General features: G+C 45.8%; 1 protein-coding gene and 1 long non-coding RNA gene across 2 annotated transcripts in view; one reads left to right on the top strand and one right to left on the bottom strand.

Annotated features, from left to right (window-relative positions):
• The first annotated feature begins 6,671 nt into the window (after positions 1–6,671).
• On the top strand, positions 6,672–15,846 carry LOC120982546. Its single transcript, XR_005774937.1, has 5 exons — positions 6,672–6,718; positions 10,912–10,977; positions 11,078–11,243; positions 11,611–11,635; positions 15,627–15,846. It is a non-coding gene; the product is annotated as an uncharacterized LOC120982546 (long non-coding RNA).
• ADSS1 (adenylosuccinate synthase 1) overlaps positions 12,973–20,380 on the bottom strand; it is a 56,986-nt gene continuing 49,578 nt past the window's right edge. The window contains exons 9-13 of the mRNA XM_040412778.1: positions 17,866–18,020; positions 15,872–15,996; positions 14,359–14,456; positions 13,997–14,146; positions 12,973–13,196 (exon numbers count right to left, since the gene is read on the bottom strand). Of these exons, the coding sequence (XP_040268712.1) occupies positions 13,144–13,196; positions 13,997–14,146; positions 14,359–14,456; positions 15,872–15,996; positions 17,866–18,020 (581 nt within the window). The 3' untranslated portion in view covers positions 12,973–13,143. The remainder of the gene's footprint in view (positions 13,197–13,996; positions 14,147–14,358; positions 14,457–15,871; positions 15,997–17,865; positions 18,021–20,380) is intronic.

Raw genomic sequence — 20,380 nt, 5'->3', positions numbered from 1 at the left:
GCACAAATCGAATTTCATGGCGAATCCGGCGAATTTAATTTTTCAAATGTTTAGGGGACATGATGATGGTGGCAATGGGGCTGGGGGACATGATGATGGTGGTAATAGCATGGGGCTGCTGGCGCTGGCTGGGGGACATGATGATGGTGGTAATAGCATGGGGCTGATGGAGCTGGGGGGACATGATGATGGAAATGGCATGGGGCTGATGGCGCTGGCTGGGGGACATGATGATGGTGGCAATGGCATGGGGCTGATGGAGCTGGGGGGACATGATGATGGAAATGGCATGGGGCTGATGGCACTGGCTGGGGGACATGATGATGGAAATGGCATGGGGCTGATGGCGCTGGCTGGGGGACATGATGATGGTGGCAATGGCATGGGGCTGATGGCGCTGGCTGGGGGACATGATGATGGTGGCAATGGCATGGGGCTGATGGCGCTGGCTGGGGGACATGATAATGGTGGCAATGGCATGGGGCTGATGGCGCTGGCTGGGGGACATGATGATGGTGGCACCGGCATGGGGCTGATGGCGCTGGCTGGGGGACATGATGGTGGTGGCAATGGCATGGGGCTGATGGCGCTGGCTGGGGGACATGATGGTGGTGGCAATGGCACATGGGGCTAATGGCGCTGGCTGGGGGACATGATGGTGGCAATGGCACATGGGGCTAATGGCGCTGGCTGGGGGACATGATGATGGCAATGGCATGGGGCTGATGGCGCTGGCTGGGGGACATGATGATGGTGGAAATGGCACATGGGGCTGATGGCGCTGGCTGGGGGACATGATGATGGTGGCAATGGCATGGGGCTGATAGCGCTGGCTGGGGGACATGATGATGGTGGCAATGGCATGGGGCTGATAGCGCTGGCTGGGGGACATGATGATGGTGGCAATGGCATGGGGCTGATAAAAATATTGTTTTCATAAAGCAATTTTAGCAATATGTTAGTTTAAGGTTTTTCTTATTAGAGTACTCAATTAATACTCAATTGCTAAAATAATAATTTCCTGCAGCCCTAGATGTCATCAAGCTGTGTGCCTGTTTTGGTCAACTCACAAGCATGGATGAGCTTACACGTGTGGAGGAGGAGGTGCTCTTAAAGAAGACCGATTCGACGTCGGTCATATGGACCTGGTTTTGGTTTAAGGAGTCAGATGTTGAGCAGAAAACCATAATCTGCAAACTATGCCAGGCGAGAATAATAGCGAAGATGGGGAACACAACAAATTTCTTTTCTCACCTCAAAACGAAGCACATTTTGCAATACGAAGATAGCCAATAACTGCGCCCTCCTCCAGAAACGCCCAGCCAGTCAAGTGGAAACCAAAAAGGTGGCCCTGCCCCTACACACCAGATTAATGGCATTCCATATGACAAAAGAAATCTGCGGTTGGATTGATATTACAAATGCCATTACCCTGTACCTGTGTAAGGACACGGTGCCGTTTCTTACAGCGGAGAAAAGCGGCTTTCAGAACATGATTAAGACACTTGATCCAGGTTACGAGGTACCTAGCCGCAAACGCTTTACCCAAACTGAAATGCCCAAACTGCATGACAAAGTCTGCGAGCCAGTGAAGAAAACACTATGCAACTACTACGGACTTGTGGTCCAGTCGCACAATGGAGCCTTACATTAGTCTCACAGTCCACTTCATCAATGACGAGTGGAAGTTGTGCAGCAGATGCCTACAGACAGCTTATTTCCCCGAGGATCATACGGGTGAACTGATATCTCGGGGATTAAAGGAAGCGCTGGAGTCATGGGGACTTAAAGAAGAGTTTCAAGTCTGTTACAACCACCGACAATGGCGCAAATATCGTGAAAGCAGTGGAAATGAACGGCTGGACAAGACTGCAGTGCTTCGGCCTCAGGCTCCACCTCGCCATCGGTAGGTAAACGTTTCTTTAGTCCTAGATTAGTTCAACATGATGCGGGGGTATTGTCCTAATAATATCTTCAAATTTTGTCCTTAGAGAGAAGTGTGAAAGACGCCCGTGTTGAACATGCAATAGGCAAATGCAAGAAAATAGTGAGTGCCTTTTCTTACACTTGGAAAAAGAAGAGAGAAATGGCTAAACCTGCCTCCTCACCGAAACACCAGCAAGATGGGGGTCTCGACAACAGATGATTCAGCGGCTGCTTGAAGAAGAGAAGGCCATATCACAGGCCCGGAAAGCAGACAGGAAAACCAGGCACCTGGTACCAACTTGGCAGGACTTTGATGTGTTAGAATCTATGAACAAGACCCTCAATCCCCTGTTGGAGTTCACAGATGGTCTGTCTGGAGAAGACTATGTGAGTGTGTCGTACTATGAACAAGACCCTCAATCCCCTGTTGGAGTTCACAGATGGTCTGTCTGGAGAAGACTATGTGAGTGTGTCGTACTATGAACAAGACCCTCAATCCCCTGTTGGAGTTCACAGATGGTCTGTCTGGAGAAGACTATGTGAGTGTGTCGTACTATGAACAAGACCCTCAATCCCCTGTTGGAGTTCACAGATGGTCTGTCTGGAGAAGACTATGTGAGTGTGTCGTACTATGAACAAGACCCTCAATCCCCTGTTGGAGTTCACAGATGGTCTGTCTGGAGAAGACTATGTGAGTGTGTCGTATGTCAAACCTGTGCTCCACCTTCTAAACACCACACTTCTTCCTCTAGCTGATGATGACATTGACACAGACCTGACGAAGGACATGAAGAGAGCCACCCTCAAGCATTTAAATGAGAAGTACTCAGACCCTGCCACTGATGGCCTCCTGGATATGGCCTCCTTTGTCGACCCACGCTTCAGATCATCATATATAGCAGATGACCGAAGAGAGTTCATCTTGATGGCATCGGATGTCATCCGTTTTTTATTTACGGACCACAAAACACATACGGTTGTGTGCATGTAGCCTTAGGCCTCTTTCACACGAGCGTGTCCGGATTAGGTCTGGATGCGTCCCGGTGCATTGAGGCAAACCCGGGTCTCCATCCCGATCGTCTCCTAGCAACCGTGCTTGAAAATCGCACCGCATCCGCGCTTGCTTGCGATTTTCATGCAAACCCATTCATTTCTATTGGGCCTGCTTTACGTGAAAAACGCACAAAGAGGAGCATGCTGCGATTTTCACGCAACGCACGAGTGATGCGTGAAAATCACCACTCATGTGCACAGCCCCATAGAAATGAATGGGTCCGGATTTAGTGCGGGTGCAATGCGTTCACCTCACACATTGCACCCGCACGGAAATCTCGCCCGTGTGAAAGGGGCCTTAGAGTTACCTGCAGGCACTGGATGTAGAAGGAGAAGCTGACCCACTGGTGTGGTGAAGGCAGCACCAGGCTAATTTTCCCAGGGTGGCAAGCCTAGCCAAGAAATACCTTTGCATACCTGCCATGAGTGCCCCCTCAGAAAGGGCATTCAGCACTAGTGGCAACATAGTAACATGCCACCGACCTGCACTGAAGCCCGAGACTGTGGACAAACTTGTGTTCCTGGCGAAAAACTTCGTCTGATGTGCAAGAAGTTTAATCACGGCACATCCGTTTTTTTTCACAGATCCCTTGTAATAAATGCCTATCCTTGTCCGCAAATGTGAAAAAAGTAGGACATGCACTATTTTTTTTTGCTGAAGGGAAACATGGACAACGGACGCTTTACACAAACGGATGAACTATCAGCATTTTTTTGCTGACCCATTGAAATGAATAGGTCCCCATCCTTTCCGCAAAAAAAAACGGAACGGAGGCCGAGAAAAACAACTGTCGTGTGCATGAGGCCTTATGCTGACCTAGAGGGCAGCATAAAGTAGTGACAGACATGCTGATTTCAGCGATGTGTCACTCATGAGATAAAAGTAAGTAGTTGCTGAGAACCAGCATCATAATCACTTCAGCCCAGGCCTTGAAAAGAGTCACATCCACCTGAGAAGAGTCCTGGTTATCCATAATCTCCTGCTCTCTCCCCCATCTGCTGATGATTGGCAGTTCTCTCCTAGAGAGAAAGAGGGAAAACTATGTAGAAGACTGTCAGCCATCAGCAGGTGGGCAGGAGAGCAGGACTTCATGAATAACCAGGACTCTTCTCAGGTGGCCGGGACTCTTTTCCAGGCCCAGTCTGCAATGATTGTGATGTTGGTTCTCGGCAACCACTTACTTTTAACTTTTAAACGACAGACTGCTGAAATCAACTCACCCGTATCTACTTCATTCTGCTGTTAGTATGGGCAGCATAAGGCTGAGTTCACACGAGCGTGTCCGGATAAAGTCCGGATCGTTGCAGCAAACCCGCGCGAGTATGTACGCAATTGCAGTCAGTTTTGACTGCGATTGCGTTCCGTTGTTCAGTTTTTATCGCGCGGGTGCAATGCGTTTTGCACGCGCGTGATAAAAAATTGACTGTGGTACCCAGACCCGAACTTCTTCACTGAAGTTCAGGTTTGGGTTCAAGGTTGTGTAGATGTTATTATTTTCCCTTATAACATGGTTATAAGGGAAAATAATAGCATTCTTTAATACAGAATGCATAGTAGGTGGTCAATTGAGGGTTAAAAAATAAAAAAATAATTAACTCAACTTCTCCTCTTGATCGCATAGCTGCTGGTCTCTTCTGACTTCTTTAATCATGAGCTGCCGGCTAAAGGACTTGTGGTGACGTCAGATCACATGGTCCATCTCCACGGTGATGGATCATGTGATTGGACCATGTGATATGATGTCACCACAGGACCCTTAGCCGGCAGCTCATGATTAAAGAAGTAAGAGGAGACCGGCAGCTACGCAATCAAGAGGAGAAGGTGAGTTAATTATTTTTTAACCCTAAATTGACCTTCTACTAAGCATTCTGTATTAAAGAATGCTATTATTTTCCCTTATAACCATGTTATAAGGGAAAATAATACAGTGAATAGACTTTCATCTTAGCAACCATGCGCGAAAATCGCACCGCATCCGCACTTGATTGCGGATACTTGCGATTTTCAGGCAGCCCCATTCACTTCTATGGGGCCTGCGTTGCGTGATAAACGCACAATATAGAGCATGCTGCGATTTTCACGCAACGCATAAGTGATGCGTGAAAATAACAGCTCATGTGCACAGCCCCATAGAAATGAATGGGTCGGGATTCAGTGCGGGTGCAATGCGTTCACCTCCCGTATTGCACCCACGCGGAATACTAGCCCGTGTGAACTCAGCCTAAACTTGATGACAGGTTCCCTTCAATGGAAAAGAAACCTGTTGAACTTGAAGGGTTTTTAGTTCAAATATCAGGACAGCAGGAAGAAATGTAATGTTTATTTTTTTTACATTTTGCACTTTATTTTAAGCAATTTTATGTTTTATTAACACTTTATCTTTACATGTGTTGCACAATACAGATCTTAAAAATTTCTTGAAAAGTTTTGTCATTTGTACAGTACAGACCAAAAGTTTGGACACATCTTCTCATTCAAAGAGTTTTCTTTATTTTCATGACTATGAAGGCATCAAAACTATGAATTAACACATGTGGAAATATATACATAACAAACTGTGTGAAACAACTGAAAATATGTCATATTCTAGGTTCTTCAAAGTAGCCACCTTTTTGCTTTGATTACTGCTTTGCACACTCTTGGCATTCTCTTGATGAGCTTCAAGAGGTAGTCCCCTGAAATGGTCTTCCACCAGTCTTGAAGGAGTTCCCAGAGATGCTTAGCACTTGTTGGCCCTTTTGCCTTCACTCTGCGGTCCAGCTCACCCCAAACCATCTCGATTGGGTTCAGGTCCGGTGACTGTGGAGGCCAGGTCATCTGGCGCAGCACCCCATCACTCTCCTTCATGGTCAAATAGCCCTTACTTTCAAAGTTTTCCCAATTTTTCGGCTGACTGACTGATCTTCATTTCTTAAAGTAATGATGGCCACTCGTTTTTCTTTACTTAGCTGCTTTTTTCTTGCCATAATACAAATTCTAACAGTCTATTCAGTAGGACTATCAGCTGTGTATTCACCTGACTTCTCCTCAACGCCACTGATGGTCCCAACCCCATTTATAAGGCAAGAAATCCCACTTATCAAACCTGACAGGGCACACCTGTGAAGTGAAAACCATTTCAGGGGACTACCTCTTGAAGCTCATCAAGAGAATGCCAAGAGTGTGCAAAGCAAAAATCAAAGCAAAAGGTGACTACTTTGAAGAACCTAGAATATGACATATTTTCAGTTGTTTCACACTTGTTTGTTATGTATATAATTCCACATGTGTTAGTTCATAGTTTTGATGCCTTCATAGTCATGAAAATAAAGAAAACTCTTTGAATGAGAAGGTGTGTCCAAACTTAGAACATGTCCTATTATTGTCAGACAAAGATAGGACTGTTCTATTAGGGGCCGGCTGTTCCGCCGTTCTGCAAAATACGGAAAGCACACGGCCAGCATTCTTTTTTTGCGGATCGCAAAACAACGTTTGTGTGCATGAGCCCCATATTTACGGCAAAGTCACTGAGATTCCAGAACAAGGAACAAACTTTGACCGAGGCTTAAAAGGGATCATTTCTAAATTGTATTATAGTGTTGGTTACGTCACAGCGCTGAAAGCTCTCCGTGCTATAATGCAGGAGCTCGTGGTTACAGTCCTGGTCGCCTTTCTGACTGTTTCCTGGTAACAGGGACAACAAACTGGACTCACAGGACACAGAGTGCTCCGACTATTTCCAGCAGCCCCGGCTTACAAGTAAGACATCACCTCATGTACATGTATTTATAACCTTTATATTTCTTCTTTGCTCTTTGAAAAGAAAGCAATAAGAAAGGCACCTACTTACAAAATAAAGGGGCATTTACATTTTTACATATATATATATATATATACAAAACATAAAATACATATAAAATGTAATTGTATTATACTTGGTGATGTTAGTAAGAAGAGCTGGGTCTGTGGCAGCCTCTCAGCATGGGTGGATTTGGCATTTTTGGGGTTCCAAGCAAAGTTTAATTACCATAACCCCCGAATAAGGCTCATGCACACTCCCGTACCTATTTTGTGGTCCGCAAAGTGTGCATTCCGTATTTTGCGGAATGTAACAGCTGGCCTCTAATAGAACAGTCCTATCCTTGCCCGAAATATTCTATCTCTTGGTGGAACGGACATACGGAAATGGAATCCAAACAGAGTTATTTGACGTTAGTTTTTTTTTGTTTTTTGTGTGACCCTATTGAAGGAATGGTTCCGCATACGGGCTGCAAAAAAATAAAAAATAAAACAGAAACAATATACGTTTGTGTGCATGAGCCCTTAATTTAACCCTTGATCTCCCACTAAAGCCCACTCTGAGCTCAGCAGTGCAGCCCGGGCACATCTCCCTTCTGCCCAACTCCCTCCCTATACAGATGAAGCGGCTGAACATGCGGTATGTCTGCTCCTTTAGGCCGAATGCACACGGCCGTGTTCCACGGCCGTGAGCGGTCCGTGGTAACACGGCCTGGATTCCTGCTGAGAGCAGGGGCGCACGGCGTCATTGGTTGCTATGACGCCGTGCGCTTCACGCCGCCGCTGCACCACAGTAATACACTGGTATAGATCATAGGAGTGTATTACTGTGGTGCAGCGGCAGCACGAATCGCACGGCGTCATAGCAACCAATGACGCCGTGCGCCCCTGCTCTCAGCAGGAATCCAGGCCGTGTTACCAGGGACCGCTCACGGCCGCGGAACACAGCCGTGTGCATTCGGCCTTAGTCTGTTTAATCAGCCAGCCACTTGTGGGCAGCAAGTGGCCCCCTGATCTCTGGGGCCCTTATTGGATTTACCTGGTTTGTATGATGGTAACATCCATCCCTACCTCTCAGACATGTGTGGGGCTGGTTGTCGGCATTGATGGCTATGTACACCTTCAGGGCAATTTTTTTTAATGATTGCATTGTATTCATTTTGGGCTCAAAATAATGTTTTAAATTGGTCAATTTTCAGCAGGGGTTAAAGAACAGTCAGTTTGCAGGGTATCGCTTCTCAGTCCCATCAGCTGAAGGCTCATGTTTAGGCTCCATTCAGACGTCCGCAAATTGTGGATCCACAACACACCCGCCCGGCACCGTTATAGAAATGCCTATTCTTGTCCGCAAGCTGCGGACAAGAATAGGACATGTTCTATCTTTTGCGGAGCTGCGGACCTCAAGATCGGGGCCGCGCTTCGCAAATGCGGATGCTGACAGCACACTGTCTTGCTGTCCGCATCCATTTCCGTCCCCATAGAGAATGAATGGGTCCGCACCCGTTCCGCAAAATTGCGGAACGGATGCGGACCCATTTTGCGGACGTGTGAATAGAGCCTTAGCTGTTATCTCTGATCTCCCAACCTCATACACACTCATTTTCAGTAAACTCTTATCAAACGGATAAATACCGTATTTTTCACTTTATAAGACGCACTTTTTTAGCAAGAACAAATCTTGCTAAAAAGTTCCTGCCTCTTATAAACAGCAGTCAGGGAGATCCAGCATGGCCAGACCCCCTGACCGCGTCCTTAATGATTCGGCAGAGCACAAAATATAGTATATGGTATAAATGAGTGCTTATGAGGGGAGGAGATCAGGCTTCACATGAGACGGGACTGAGAAGTTATAATCTGCAAACAGTTTTTTAACCCCTGTATCTCAAAAAAAGGCTGAAAATGTTTAATGAAGACCAATTAAAAAATATATTTTTTATCTCCAAATGAGTATAATGCAATAATAAAAAAATGCCCAAAGGTGTCTAATATATATATGTGTATATATATATATATATATATATTAGGGCTGCAGCTAACGATTATTTGAATAATCGATTAGTTGTTGATAATTTAATCGATTAATCGGGAAAAAACACCAAAATTACAAAACAAATAGGGTTTATATGATTTTACTTGAAAAATTATGTTCAAAGGCCATATTAAAACAAATTGTGGATGGCACTGTTATGGGGGATCTGTAGATGACACTATTATGGGGGATCTGTGGATGACACTATTATGGGTGATCTGTCGATGGCGCTGTTATGGGGGGGATCTGTGGATGGCACTGTTATGGGGATCTGTGGATGGCACTGTTATGGGTAGGGGGATCTGTGCACTGTTATAGGGAGGGGGGATCTGTGGATAACAGTGATATGGGGGGATCTATAGATGACACTATATAGCATCTTATGCTATATGTGTCATCCACAGATCCCCCTCCCCATAACAGTGCACAGATCCCTTCCCCATAACAATGCCATACACAGATCCCCCTCCCCATAGCAGTGCCATACACAGATCCCCCTCCAAATAACAGCCCCGGCCCCGCTGCTCACAGCAGACTATTCTGGGAGTAGTCAAAGTGCTGGGTGGGTGACTACTCCCCATGTTCCAGGCCGGGTTTCGCCAGGCCTAAAAACCAGCCAGCACTGCCAGGTGAGGAGGATTACCTCAGTCTGACAGTGGAGCTCAGGAGGTGTGTGTGCTGGGATCTGAGGCTTGTGCCGTGATGGAGGGCTGAGACCCGTCTGTAAGGGAAAAGGGCCCCCCTAAAATTTGCCTGCTATGGACTGCTGGAGGCAGAACTGCCAACAAGGTGATTTTTTGCTATGTGGACTTTCCATTGTGTGTGAACTAACACCAAGACAGCAAAGTGATGTTTTGTTTTTGCCTTATGTGTGAATAAACACGGAAGTTTGATTTAAGAACTGGTAATTTGCCTCTGTACTGCGTCCGCACACCCTGTCTACCAGAGCGAATCCCCATAATATACACTTACCTAAAGAATTATTAGTGCCCCCATACTAATACGGTGTTGGACCCCCTTTTGCCTTCAGAACTGCCTTAATTCTACGTGGCATTGATTCAACAAGGTGCTGATAGCATTCTTTAGAAATGTTGGCCCATATTGATAGGATAGCATCTTGCAGTTGATGGAGATTTGAGGGATGCACATCCAGGGCACGAAGCTCCCGTTCCACCACATCCCAAAGATGCTCTATTGGGTTGAGATCTGGTGACTGTGGGGCCATTTTAGTACAGTGAACTCATTGTCATGTTCAAGAAACCAATGTGAAATGATTGGAGCTTTGTGACATGGTGCATTATCCTGCTGGAAGTAGCCATCAGAGGATGGATACATGTTCTCATTCTGTTTACGCCAAATTCGGACTCTACCATTTGAATGTCTCAACAGAAATCGAGACTCATCAGACCAGGCAACATTTTTCCAGTCTTCAACAGTCCAATTTTGGTGAGCTCGTGCAAATTGTAGCCTCTTTTTCCTATTTGTAGTGGAGATGAGTGGTACCCGGTGGGGTCTTCTGCTGTTGTAGCCCATCCGCCTCAAGGTTGTGCGTGTTGTGGCTTCACAAATGCTTTGCTGCAGACCTCGGCTGTAACAAGTGGTTATTTCAGCCAACGTTGCTCTTCTATCAGCTTGAATCAGTCGGCCCATTCTCCTCTGACCTCCAGCATCCACAAGGCATTTTTGCCCACAGGACTGCCGCATACTGTATGTTTTTCCCTTTTCAGACCATTCTTTGTAAACCCTAGAAATGGTTGTGCGTAAAAATCCCAGTAACTGAGCAGATTGTGAAATACTCAGACCGGCCCGTCTGGCACCAACAACCATGCCACGCTCAAAATTGCTTAAATCCCCTTTCTTTCCCATTCTGACATTCAGTTTGGAGTTCAGGAGATTGTCTTGACCAGGAGCACCCCCCTAAATGCATTGAAGCAACTGCCATGTGATTGGTTGACTAGATAATTGCATTAATGAGAAACAGAACAGGTGTTCCTAATAATTCTTTAGGTGAGTGTATATATATATATATTTTTTTTTTCATTAATATTGTTGTACTTACCATATTAAAGGTGATCTGGTTTATTATTATTTTCATGATTATTGTCCATTTATTGTTGTTTTTCAGGTGCTGACTGACCATGGATATCGAGAAGAGCCTATCATACCCCCACAATCATAAAACAGGGCACTGGTAAAACTGTTTCCATTCTTTTTGTCTTTCATTGTAAATATTTACAATCATTCTGTAACTATATATTTCTATTGTTTCTGTGTGTTGTGCGTGTTTGTAGTATTGCAGGTAGAACCGTACGTTTTAATTCCCCACCAAAGACTCTGGTCAGGTTTTCAGAAGACACGTGCCCCAAACTGCGCTCTATTCCTTTGGACGTTTACGGTAAACCGGAGATTTACCGCTGGAGGACGGCTTACGACGAGGCCTATAACATGGACCAACAGGTTTATCCCAGTTTTATTTCTTATTCTAAGGCTACATGCACACGACCGTTGTGTGTTTTGCGGTCCCAAATCGCGGATCCGAAAAACACGGATGGCGTCTGGGTGCGTTCCGCAATTTGCGGAATGGCACGGACAGCCTGTAATATAAATGCCTATTCTTGTTCGCAAAGCGCGGACAAGAATAGGACATGTTATATTTTTTGGGCGGGGCCACGGAACGGAGCAGGCCCCATTGAAGTGAATGGGTCCGCATCCGAGCCGCCAAAATTGTGGCTCGGATGTGGACCAAAACAACGGCCGTGTGCATGAGGCCTTATAGTGATTTGGTGCGGAGAAGAATTTTTGATCCATGTTTTACCTTTTACAGGGCAAATGGAAGTGACGGGAGCCTGGTAAGTGGAACAGAAATAAGTAACCCTCGCCAGTCTAGATATATTTTTACAGTCTGGAACCCAGGAAAGCTGGATGACATCCTCAATGGGAGCTGTAGTGAATGCCTACACTCTATTATGTAACGTATATTTACATAATGGTGTATTAGTGAGGCATATGGATGTCATGGGGTAGCGTTATTCGACTAGACCAGGGATGCTCAACCTGAGGCCCTCCAGCTGTTGTAAAACTACAACTCCCATCATGCCCTGCTGTAAGCTGATAGCTGCAGGCTGTCTGGGCATGCTAGGAGTTGTAGTTTTGCAAAAGCCCGAGTTCCGCAGGTTGGGCATCCCTGGAATAGACAATTTGTAGTACCAAGGAGACAGTGGGAAAATGTGGTTGCATAGAGCTTCACCCTGCAATCAACTGTTATCATTCGGGGAAGCCCTAAGCCGCCACACATTTCCCCCGCATAGGCTAACCAAGCCTGAGGCAGTTAAACGTTCTCTTGTTTGTCTTCAGTCGAAGGGTGCATTCACACGACCGTAAGTGTTTTCTGATCTGCAAATTGAGGATCCGCAAAACACGGATACCAGCCGTGTGCGTTTCGCATTTTGCGGACCGCACATGGCCGGCCCTATGATAGAAAGGCATATTCTTGCCCCCGATTGCAGAAAAGAATGGGACATGCTCTATCTTTTTTGCGGGGGCTGCAGAACGGAACTTCGGACGCGGACAGCAGACTTTTGCGGCCCCATTGAAATGAATGGGTCTGCACCCATTCTGCAAAGTTGCGGAACGGATGCAGACTCATTCATACGGCCGTCTGAATGAGCCCTACAGGTAGTCATACATATTAGACCTAAATTGGCCAAACCTACCAATTTTGGCAGGGCCGGCCGACCATCTAATGTGTATTAGATGTAAAACTTGGAAAAAAAGGACAGAGATATGGAATCTCAATATGCCTGACCCTTTTTTTTTTTTAAAAGAGGTGTCTGGCAGAAGCTTGTTAAATTTTTCTCATTGAGAACACATATATATATATGTGATCACGTGAACAGGGGCCCCGGGTTCCCCCTTTGAATGGAGCCACAGACACACATGGGTGTCTGCAGCTCCATTCAACTCAACTGTCTCCTGCAGCCCCATAGAGCTGAATGGAGCGGAAGCGTGCATGTGCGACCACCACTCCATTCTAATGGAGAGCACGGGCCCCCGTTTTCATGATTGGCAGCGGCCGCACCCTCGCCAATAAGACACTTTTCCTCTATCATGTGGATAGGGGGTAAGTTGAATCCATCAGCTACCCCTGTAATCCTGTTCTACTTTGCAAAATGAGCGTCAGACACCGTTATTGCAAACTGGCTTTAATGAGACAAGTGTAGGCTGTCACCAATTGTAACAAAGTCGGAAAACTTTCCCGCAGCGGGTCCACAATACGCTGTAGTACACACTATTCTCTATCGACACTGCCAGGGCGGGGGTGCAGGAATCAGGCGGAGGGCATCCGACGTACTGAACTCTAGAACAGCTCAATCATGGACTCTCTTGATTTTCCAACGCCAACCCATTTAACTGCAAGTAAAAACAAAGCTCAAGTCACTTCTTATATGATCGTCCCACAAAAAATATTCTGCTGTTTTCAAACCAGCACCTGGATCTGAACACTTTTGTAATTACATGTCATGAACAATTTTGTATACCCCCCCGAGTTATTCAGTAAAATGTATTTGCATAGCGCCACCTACAGTTTGTTCTTTTTCTTATTTCTGAGTCCACCTCACTGAGGGGTGGACGCACATGCTTAGTTACAGTCTTTGACAGGGATAGGGAGAGGGCTGCAGCAGAAAGGACATTCCCCCTTGAGCTGCAGAAGAAAGGACACACCTTCTGAGCTTCCAGCTTGATATAAATCTAGCAGAGCAATTGAAGAAATGAGTGGGGAGATCTCTGGACCCATGTCAGGTACAGGGCTGGTTCTAGCTTTGTTAGATAGAGGTTGTCATGTACTATATGGTCTCAGATTTTTTTACATTAATTATGGGATAACTCCTTTAAGAATGAAATCCTTATAAAGCTGGTACCTCTCGCAAAAACAGGAGTCCCCCAACTGGGGTAGTCTGGCACTTTTTTTGCTGCAACGGTGGTCTTGTGATGACACACTTGACTACTTCAAGTGACTACTGAGGCCTGTGGTTGGTTTTGGTTGTCACAGTGAGTAGTCAGGCACATCATCACCGAATAACCGACCACCGAGCGTACTGGAAACATTGGCCCCGGGGATTAAGCAGGTAAGTAAGGATTCTCTTTTTTTTTTTTTTATAACATTCCTGGCCTTCCACAAAATTTTTGGGGGTCCAGGTAGGTGCACCTACCTGGCACTCCGATGTGGTTTTCTACAAATCTGATATAGTTCTGTGCCTTGGCAGGAAGCTCTTCCCATTTTCTGGCACTTGTGGTGTCACTCTTCCAGCCTGGCATCACTTCATATTCTACTTCTACCTTCTGTAAAATTTCTTGATTTGCTATAAAAATAAGACATAACAGACAGGAGGTTAGAATGTGGCCGCCTTGTCACGGCTGCCCTAATCTTTGTGCCATCGTTCACATGGATTAAAGGGTACCAGCATTTTAAGAGCAAAAATAATTTGCACTGCCATTGAGGTGCATGTATTTTTAAATCTTGCTTTGCAACCACATAGGACTGCGTCTATCAAAAGATTCGAAAATCACAAACCTGGAAAGTATGGGATTCTCTTCCCATTGAGTCTGTACGCTACACCAACTTTAATCTCATCCAGAGTGTCTAAAATATCCAGTTTTGTGAGCGCCAAGCTGAAAATACAAATCAAATTGTTTAATACATTACATTTTAACCTAAGCAAATATAAAGATAAACTTTGTAATATATCTTATAGCAGATAAACGCCTCTTTCTCCACTTACCAGACTCCTCTCATCCCCATACCCCCTACATTGATTCACTCTCTAGTCACTGATAAAATCACAGGAATCCATTCATACATTGAGAGGCCAGGTCACAGCTTCTGCCCATAGGGCTATATGGGGAAGGGAGGAGGAGCAGGGAGCTGCTACAGAGTGACAGAAACACATAGGGGGTCATTTACTAAGCGGGAATACACCTAAATTAGGCGTATTTCAGGTGCAGATGGCGGCACAACAGTTAGCTGCGCCTCTATCTGCGACTTCGCCCCCGCTCACGCCGGGTCTGAAATAGTGGGCATGGCGGGGAAGGGGACGGGCGGGTTTTAGGCGTAGAAAATGGATTAAATGTAACACAGCTAGGAAGCTGTCTTACATTTAAAACTGGCGCCACTTCATAACTTCGGCAGACCCACCGCCAGCTAAAGTGCTTTACTAAGATGGGCGTCTATAATGCCGGACTTAATAAATGTGCCCCATATTCCCAAAGGTATGCTGCTGCTTCTACTGACTTACTCCAGTGCTGGAGTAACAGCTACACTGTCCTCCATGCTGCTGCTGCTTCTACTGACTTACTCCAGTGCTGGAGTAACAGCTACACTGTCCTCCATGCTGCTGCTGCTGCTTCTATATATGTCTGAATAGAGATTAGGGGAGCAGGATCCCATTTTATTTATGTGTGCTGTGTATGGGAGACATCATAGCAGCTAGTCTACAACCACTAGTTCAGGTAAAACAATTAGAGATGGAGCCTACATAGGGGAAAACTGCTGATAAATGGAGGCCATATGAAGGTCAGATATAGTGTTATTCCTCATGTCCACACATATTTAGCAGAAGCAGGAGGGCCCAGGAAAGGTGCAATACTGCCCCCTGTGGCAGGGCAGGCCATATGATGGTCAGATATAGTGTTATTCCTCATGTCCACAGATGACTGCTTTTTCTGAAAACTCTTTCAAGTGCAATTGTCCCACATGTTGGAGTTAGAGAAGTTGTGTTAAGGTCATGTGATGTATTTAAGCCTAGTGAGCCTAAAGTGCAGACATTTTCTTTCTAATTATAGGTAAAAGCAGATTATTTTTCGAAATGGGCAATGTGGTCTTCTCTGAATGCTACACAACTGCTGCAGACTGAGGACGCTGAAATCCGCAGGAGAATTTTACATTGAGATAACAGCTTGTACTCACCATCAACGCCATGAAATACGAATAAAATAGTTTTTAAAAGAAAAAGAAATTGGTGTCTAAAATTGTATGTGTTTGCAGTGGTGTTTACTTTATACGTGAATTCACCTATAGACAGACTTACACAGTGAAGCCATTGATCATGTGGGCATATCTTAAAATGACCAGGTCTAACCAGCCACATCTCCTTTTCCGCCCTGTGGTTACTCCCCATTCGTGACCACGAGTCTGAAGGAGGTTGCCGATGTCCTGAGAAAGACAAAAAGGACAAAGTGTTCAATGAGGACCTAAATTAAACCTTCACTACATTCGTCTACCTAAAAAAAATGGCTGGAACAGGATTTCAGAGTTTGTCTATAAGTTTAAATCTGTTTTCAATGAAAATTCAACAGGATTTGCGCTAAACAGGGGCGGACTACAGGGGCAGCCTGGAAACATAAAGTGGCACGGGGAAAAAAAACTAAAAGTCAGCCCATGTTGTAGGTGGGTCCAAATTGACAGAAGTCAGAGCAAAATATGTAGGCAGGGACAACAGAAGTAGGCAGAGTCAGTGATACCATAGTGCAAAACAATATGCCGCCCCATCAGAACCAAGTATCACAGTGCAGCACATAATACTGCCACCTGCGCCACAGTACAGTATTCAACTGAATCCAGGAGGGTCCATAGCAGAGAATCAGATCCTTATGTACCCGACTGGTGGCCGTGAAGAGGGCTTGGGTGACCCCCCAATGCGCCAGCCCACCGGGAAATTTCCTTGTAGGGTCTATGGCCAATTCGCCTTGGCTCTAAATGTATGATCTTTAAAACAAAGGGACTGTAGAGCTCTTCCAGGTACACCCAGTGTCCCTTTGGCTCCCCTCAGCCATGCTTGACATCACTTGGAAGACACAAGGTTGGCCCATTGATTGTAATTGGTGGACCTTGTGTTAGCTAAAGAAGTAAGCTGCGTAAAATATTGCCCTCACCCTTCACTTTAAGGTGGTCATCCCACAAAAAAATATTCTACATTTTTCAAACCAGCACCTGGAACTGAATACCTTTGTAATTGCACGTAAGTAAATATTGAATATAGTCACTGAGTTATTCACTTAAATCTATCTGTATAGCGCCACCTGCTGTTTGCCCTTTTTCCAAATTCTCTGTCCAGCTCACGGAGGTTGACATACATGCTCAGTTCCATCCTTCAGCTACAGCAGAAAGGACATGCCCCCTTCATCCTGAGAAAATGCACACCTCCTGGCCTCCCAGCTTGAAATAAGCCTAGCAGAGCAATTATAGCAATGAAAGTGGAGATCTCTGGATCCATGTGAGGTACAAGGCTGGTTCTAAATTTGTTAAAAAGAGATTGCCATGTACTATATGATAACAGATTTTTATTTTTGCATTACTCATGGCATAGCCCCTTTAATAAGTTAATTAAATAGAGGGGGGGGGGGGGGGTCTTCTTTTCAGGATTCGTTGTAAGAGTGTCTCTCAATCTGGAGGACCTGTGCTGTCCTGTGTTACATAGGCAACCCATTCTTATGAATAGGCACCATGTAATGCTTCATTTCCCCTCTGGTGGCGCTGCAGGGAAATCAAACAATTACTGCCAGGTTCCCCATCGATAACAACCGATCAGCGGGGTTTACTGCATATGATCTGCTCATTGTCAAGGGACCCATCTAACAAGTATGGATTATCCAAAGCAGAGAATCCCTTTAAGGTTCAAGCAGTTGGATGCCCCCAATTAGCTATTCAATGGGTGGTCTACGTTAGATGGCCTCTTCGCTCGTAGATGAAATAGACCAGAGCCCCATTATTAATTAGTAGAGAGCTGCCTGCTACGACCTGGTTTATACACAAATTGCACAGATGTCCCATGGATTTCAATGGGGTTTGCGTAATTCATAATGACATAGCTCCAGCGGCACTGCTAATCCAAGGCAGGGAGAAGGGGGATGGTATAGGTAAAGCTATTTATGCAGGTGACCCCCCCATGTACATGGGTCCAGTGGGTGGCTTGCAATGGAAGCAAAAGGGTCAGTGGACTGTTCTCCCTAAATCTAATGTAATTTTCCTAATTTCTTGTAATGTAAAATGTATCGTACAATTCTGCCGTCTCAGCATACTCACATTTATTTGTTCTGTTGGGAAAGCTCCTATGCCCACTCTAGTGGTATACGCTTTAACCACACCGTACACTTCCCCTACATTCTGAGGGGGGATTCCAAGCCCGGTGCAGACGCCTCCCACTGTACAGTTTGACGATGTCACAAAAGGGTATGTACCTGCAGATAAGGATGCACATATATAATAATCATCATCAAAATAAATACAAAAAAATTATATATTTGGAAAAGGGTTGTCCATATGGGACTGTTTAAAGGAATTGTGTCACAACACATATTCTACATTTTCCAAACCAGCACCTGGATCTGAATACTTTTGTAATTGCTTGTGATTAAAAATTTAGACTAGCCAGTGAGATATTCAATAAAATATATCTGTATAGCGCCACCTGGTGTTTGTTCTTTTCCTTATTTTTTTGTCCGTCTCATTGAGCTGGTTGAACGTGCTCAGTTGAAGTCTTCAACTGCCACCAGCCATATGTTCTGTTAGAAGCTGTGGCAGTTACAGGAAGAGAGCTGCACCCTTTCTGAGCTGTAACCTTAGAAAGGCTGTGAGCGTTCCCAGCAGTGTTCCCTGATTAGCTCGTCACTAGAGACGTGCACTCAAAAGTGATCCAAAGTGGAAATCTCCTTTAGGTCTCCTTCACACATGGCGTTTCTTGACTCCAAAATGCACTTATGGGTCTCGCAGGCAGTTGTAATTCTTGTTGAAACTAGAGCACAGTGTGGCCTCTTCTCTCTGCTGATCGGTGTAGGTCCTAAAGGACTAGGAAATGAGAGGCTGCACACTCTCTCCCCGGCCAACCAAGTCCGCTGCCTAGGGGTTACCTTAGATTCTGCTCAGTCCTTCAAACTGCACATCCAAGACCTTTCCACCACCTCCTACTCAAAATTATCTTTTGGATCTGCACAATCCAGAGTGTGCAAAAATGCTTGTACATGCCTTCATCATCTCCTGCCTAGACTACTGCAACATCCTCCTCTGTGGCCTCCCATCTAGCACCCTCACACGCCTCCAATCTATTCTCAACTCTGACGCACGACTAATCCACCTCCCCCCCCGTTACTCTCATGTCTGTTCTCTCTGCCAGTCCCTTAATTGGCTCCTCATTGCCCAGAGAATCCAGTACAAAACTCTATGACATACAAGGCTGTCCACAACCTGTCCCCTCCATAGATCTGTCACCTGATCTCCCTTTACATTCCCACGCTCAATCTTCGATCCTCACAAGACCTCCTTTTCTAATCTGCTCTTCCCACAATTGCCTACAAGATTTATCCCGTGCATCTTCCATACTCTGGAACTCTCTAGCCAGTAGGTTGCTATAAGGGTCGCAGTGGTTGCAATTGTGACTGGGCACCTAAGCCAGGAGGGCCCACAGGGTCCTCCTGACAGAAATCTACTGCCAATTGCGGTATCTTTCACTTTATAAGACGCAGTGCGTCTTATAAAGCAATTACTAGTGAACTCTTCCATCATGAAGGCGCTCACTACTGTAGTATGCAAGAGAAGCAGGAAGTGAAGCGCTGTACTCATCCTCCTTGGTCTCCTCCGGGCCGTGCTGCGGTTTCCTGATGCGTACAGCATCACAGTACTGCGTGGGCCCGGAGAAGACCAGCAAGCAGGGACTGCAGGAGAGGACGCCGGATCTGCAGAGGACCGGTGGAGTAGGAGAGGTAAGATAAGTTAATTTATTTATTTTAGGTCTGATCTGATGTCTGATATGGGGGTCTGACTCTGATCTGAGGTCTGATATGGGGGTCTGACTCTGGTTTGAGATCTGATATGGGGGTCTGATCTATGGTCTGATATTGGGGTCTGATCTGAGGTCTGATATGGAGGGTCTAAGGATACGATATGGGGGTCTGATGATCTGAGGATCTGATAAGGGCAGGGGCGCACCACCAATGAGGCCAGGTGAGGCGATCGCCTCAGGCAGCACCAAGTAGGGGCAACAGGGGGGCAGCGGAAAGGGCCATGGGCAATGAGTGCTTTCATTTAGTTTTTGCCCCAGGCAGCAGAAAGGCTAGATGCACCCCTGGATAAGGGGGTCTGAGGATGTGAAATGGGGGTCTGATAGCAGAAGCTGAACTCTTGCACCAGGGCCCATGAGTCTTTAGCTACGCCCATGTCTCTGCCCCAACATATCAGATGCTCACCTACTGTTGAAACCTTCAAAAGAAACCTGAAAACCCACCACTTCAGACAAGCCTGCAACCTGCAGTAACGCTGCTGCCGCTATATCCCGTACAACCAGCTTTACCCTCAGCTACTGTGTCCTACTGTTGTTCTGTGTAGATGGTAAGCTCTTGTGGGCAGGGCCCTCTCCCCTTCTGTACCAGTTTGTAACTCGTCTTGTTCATGCCTATTGCATTTGTCTGTATTATGTATGTGCACCCTTATCATATGTACAGCGCTATGGAATGAATGGCGCTTTAATAAATAATAATGTATCTTCTTTTAACACCTTCCCGACCAACGCCGTAATAGTACGGTCCAGCGGGACGTGACTTGCCGC

The sequence above is a fragment of the Bufo bufo genome, chromosome 11, assembly GCF_905171765.1.
Source record: "Bufo bufo chromosome 11, aBufBuf1.1, whole genome shotgun sequence".
NCBI classification, from domain to species: Eukaryota; Metazoa; Chordata; class Amphibia; order Anura; family Bufonidae; genus Bufo; species Bufo bufo.
This window is presented reverse-complemented; position numbering and strand designations above follow the sequence as displayed.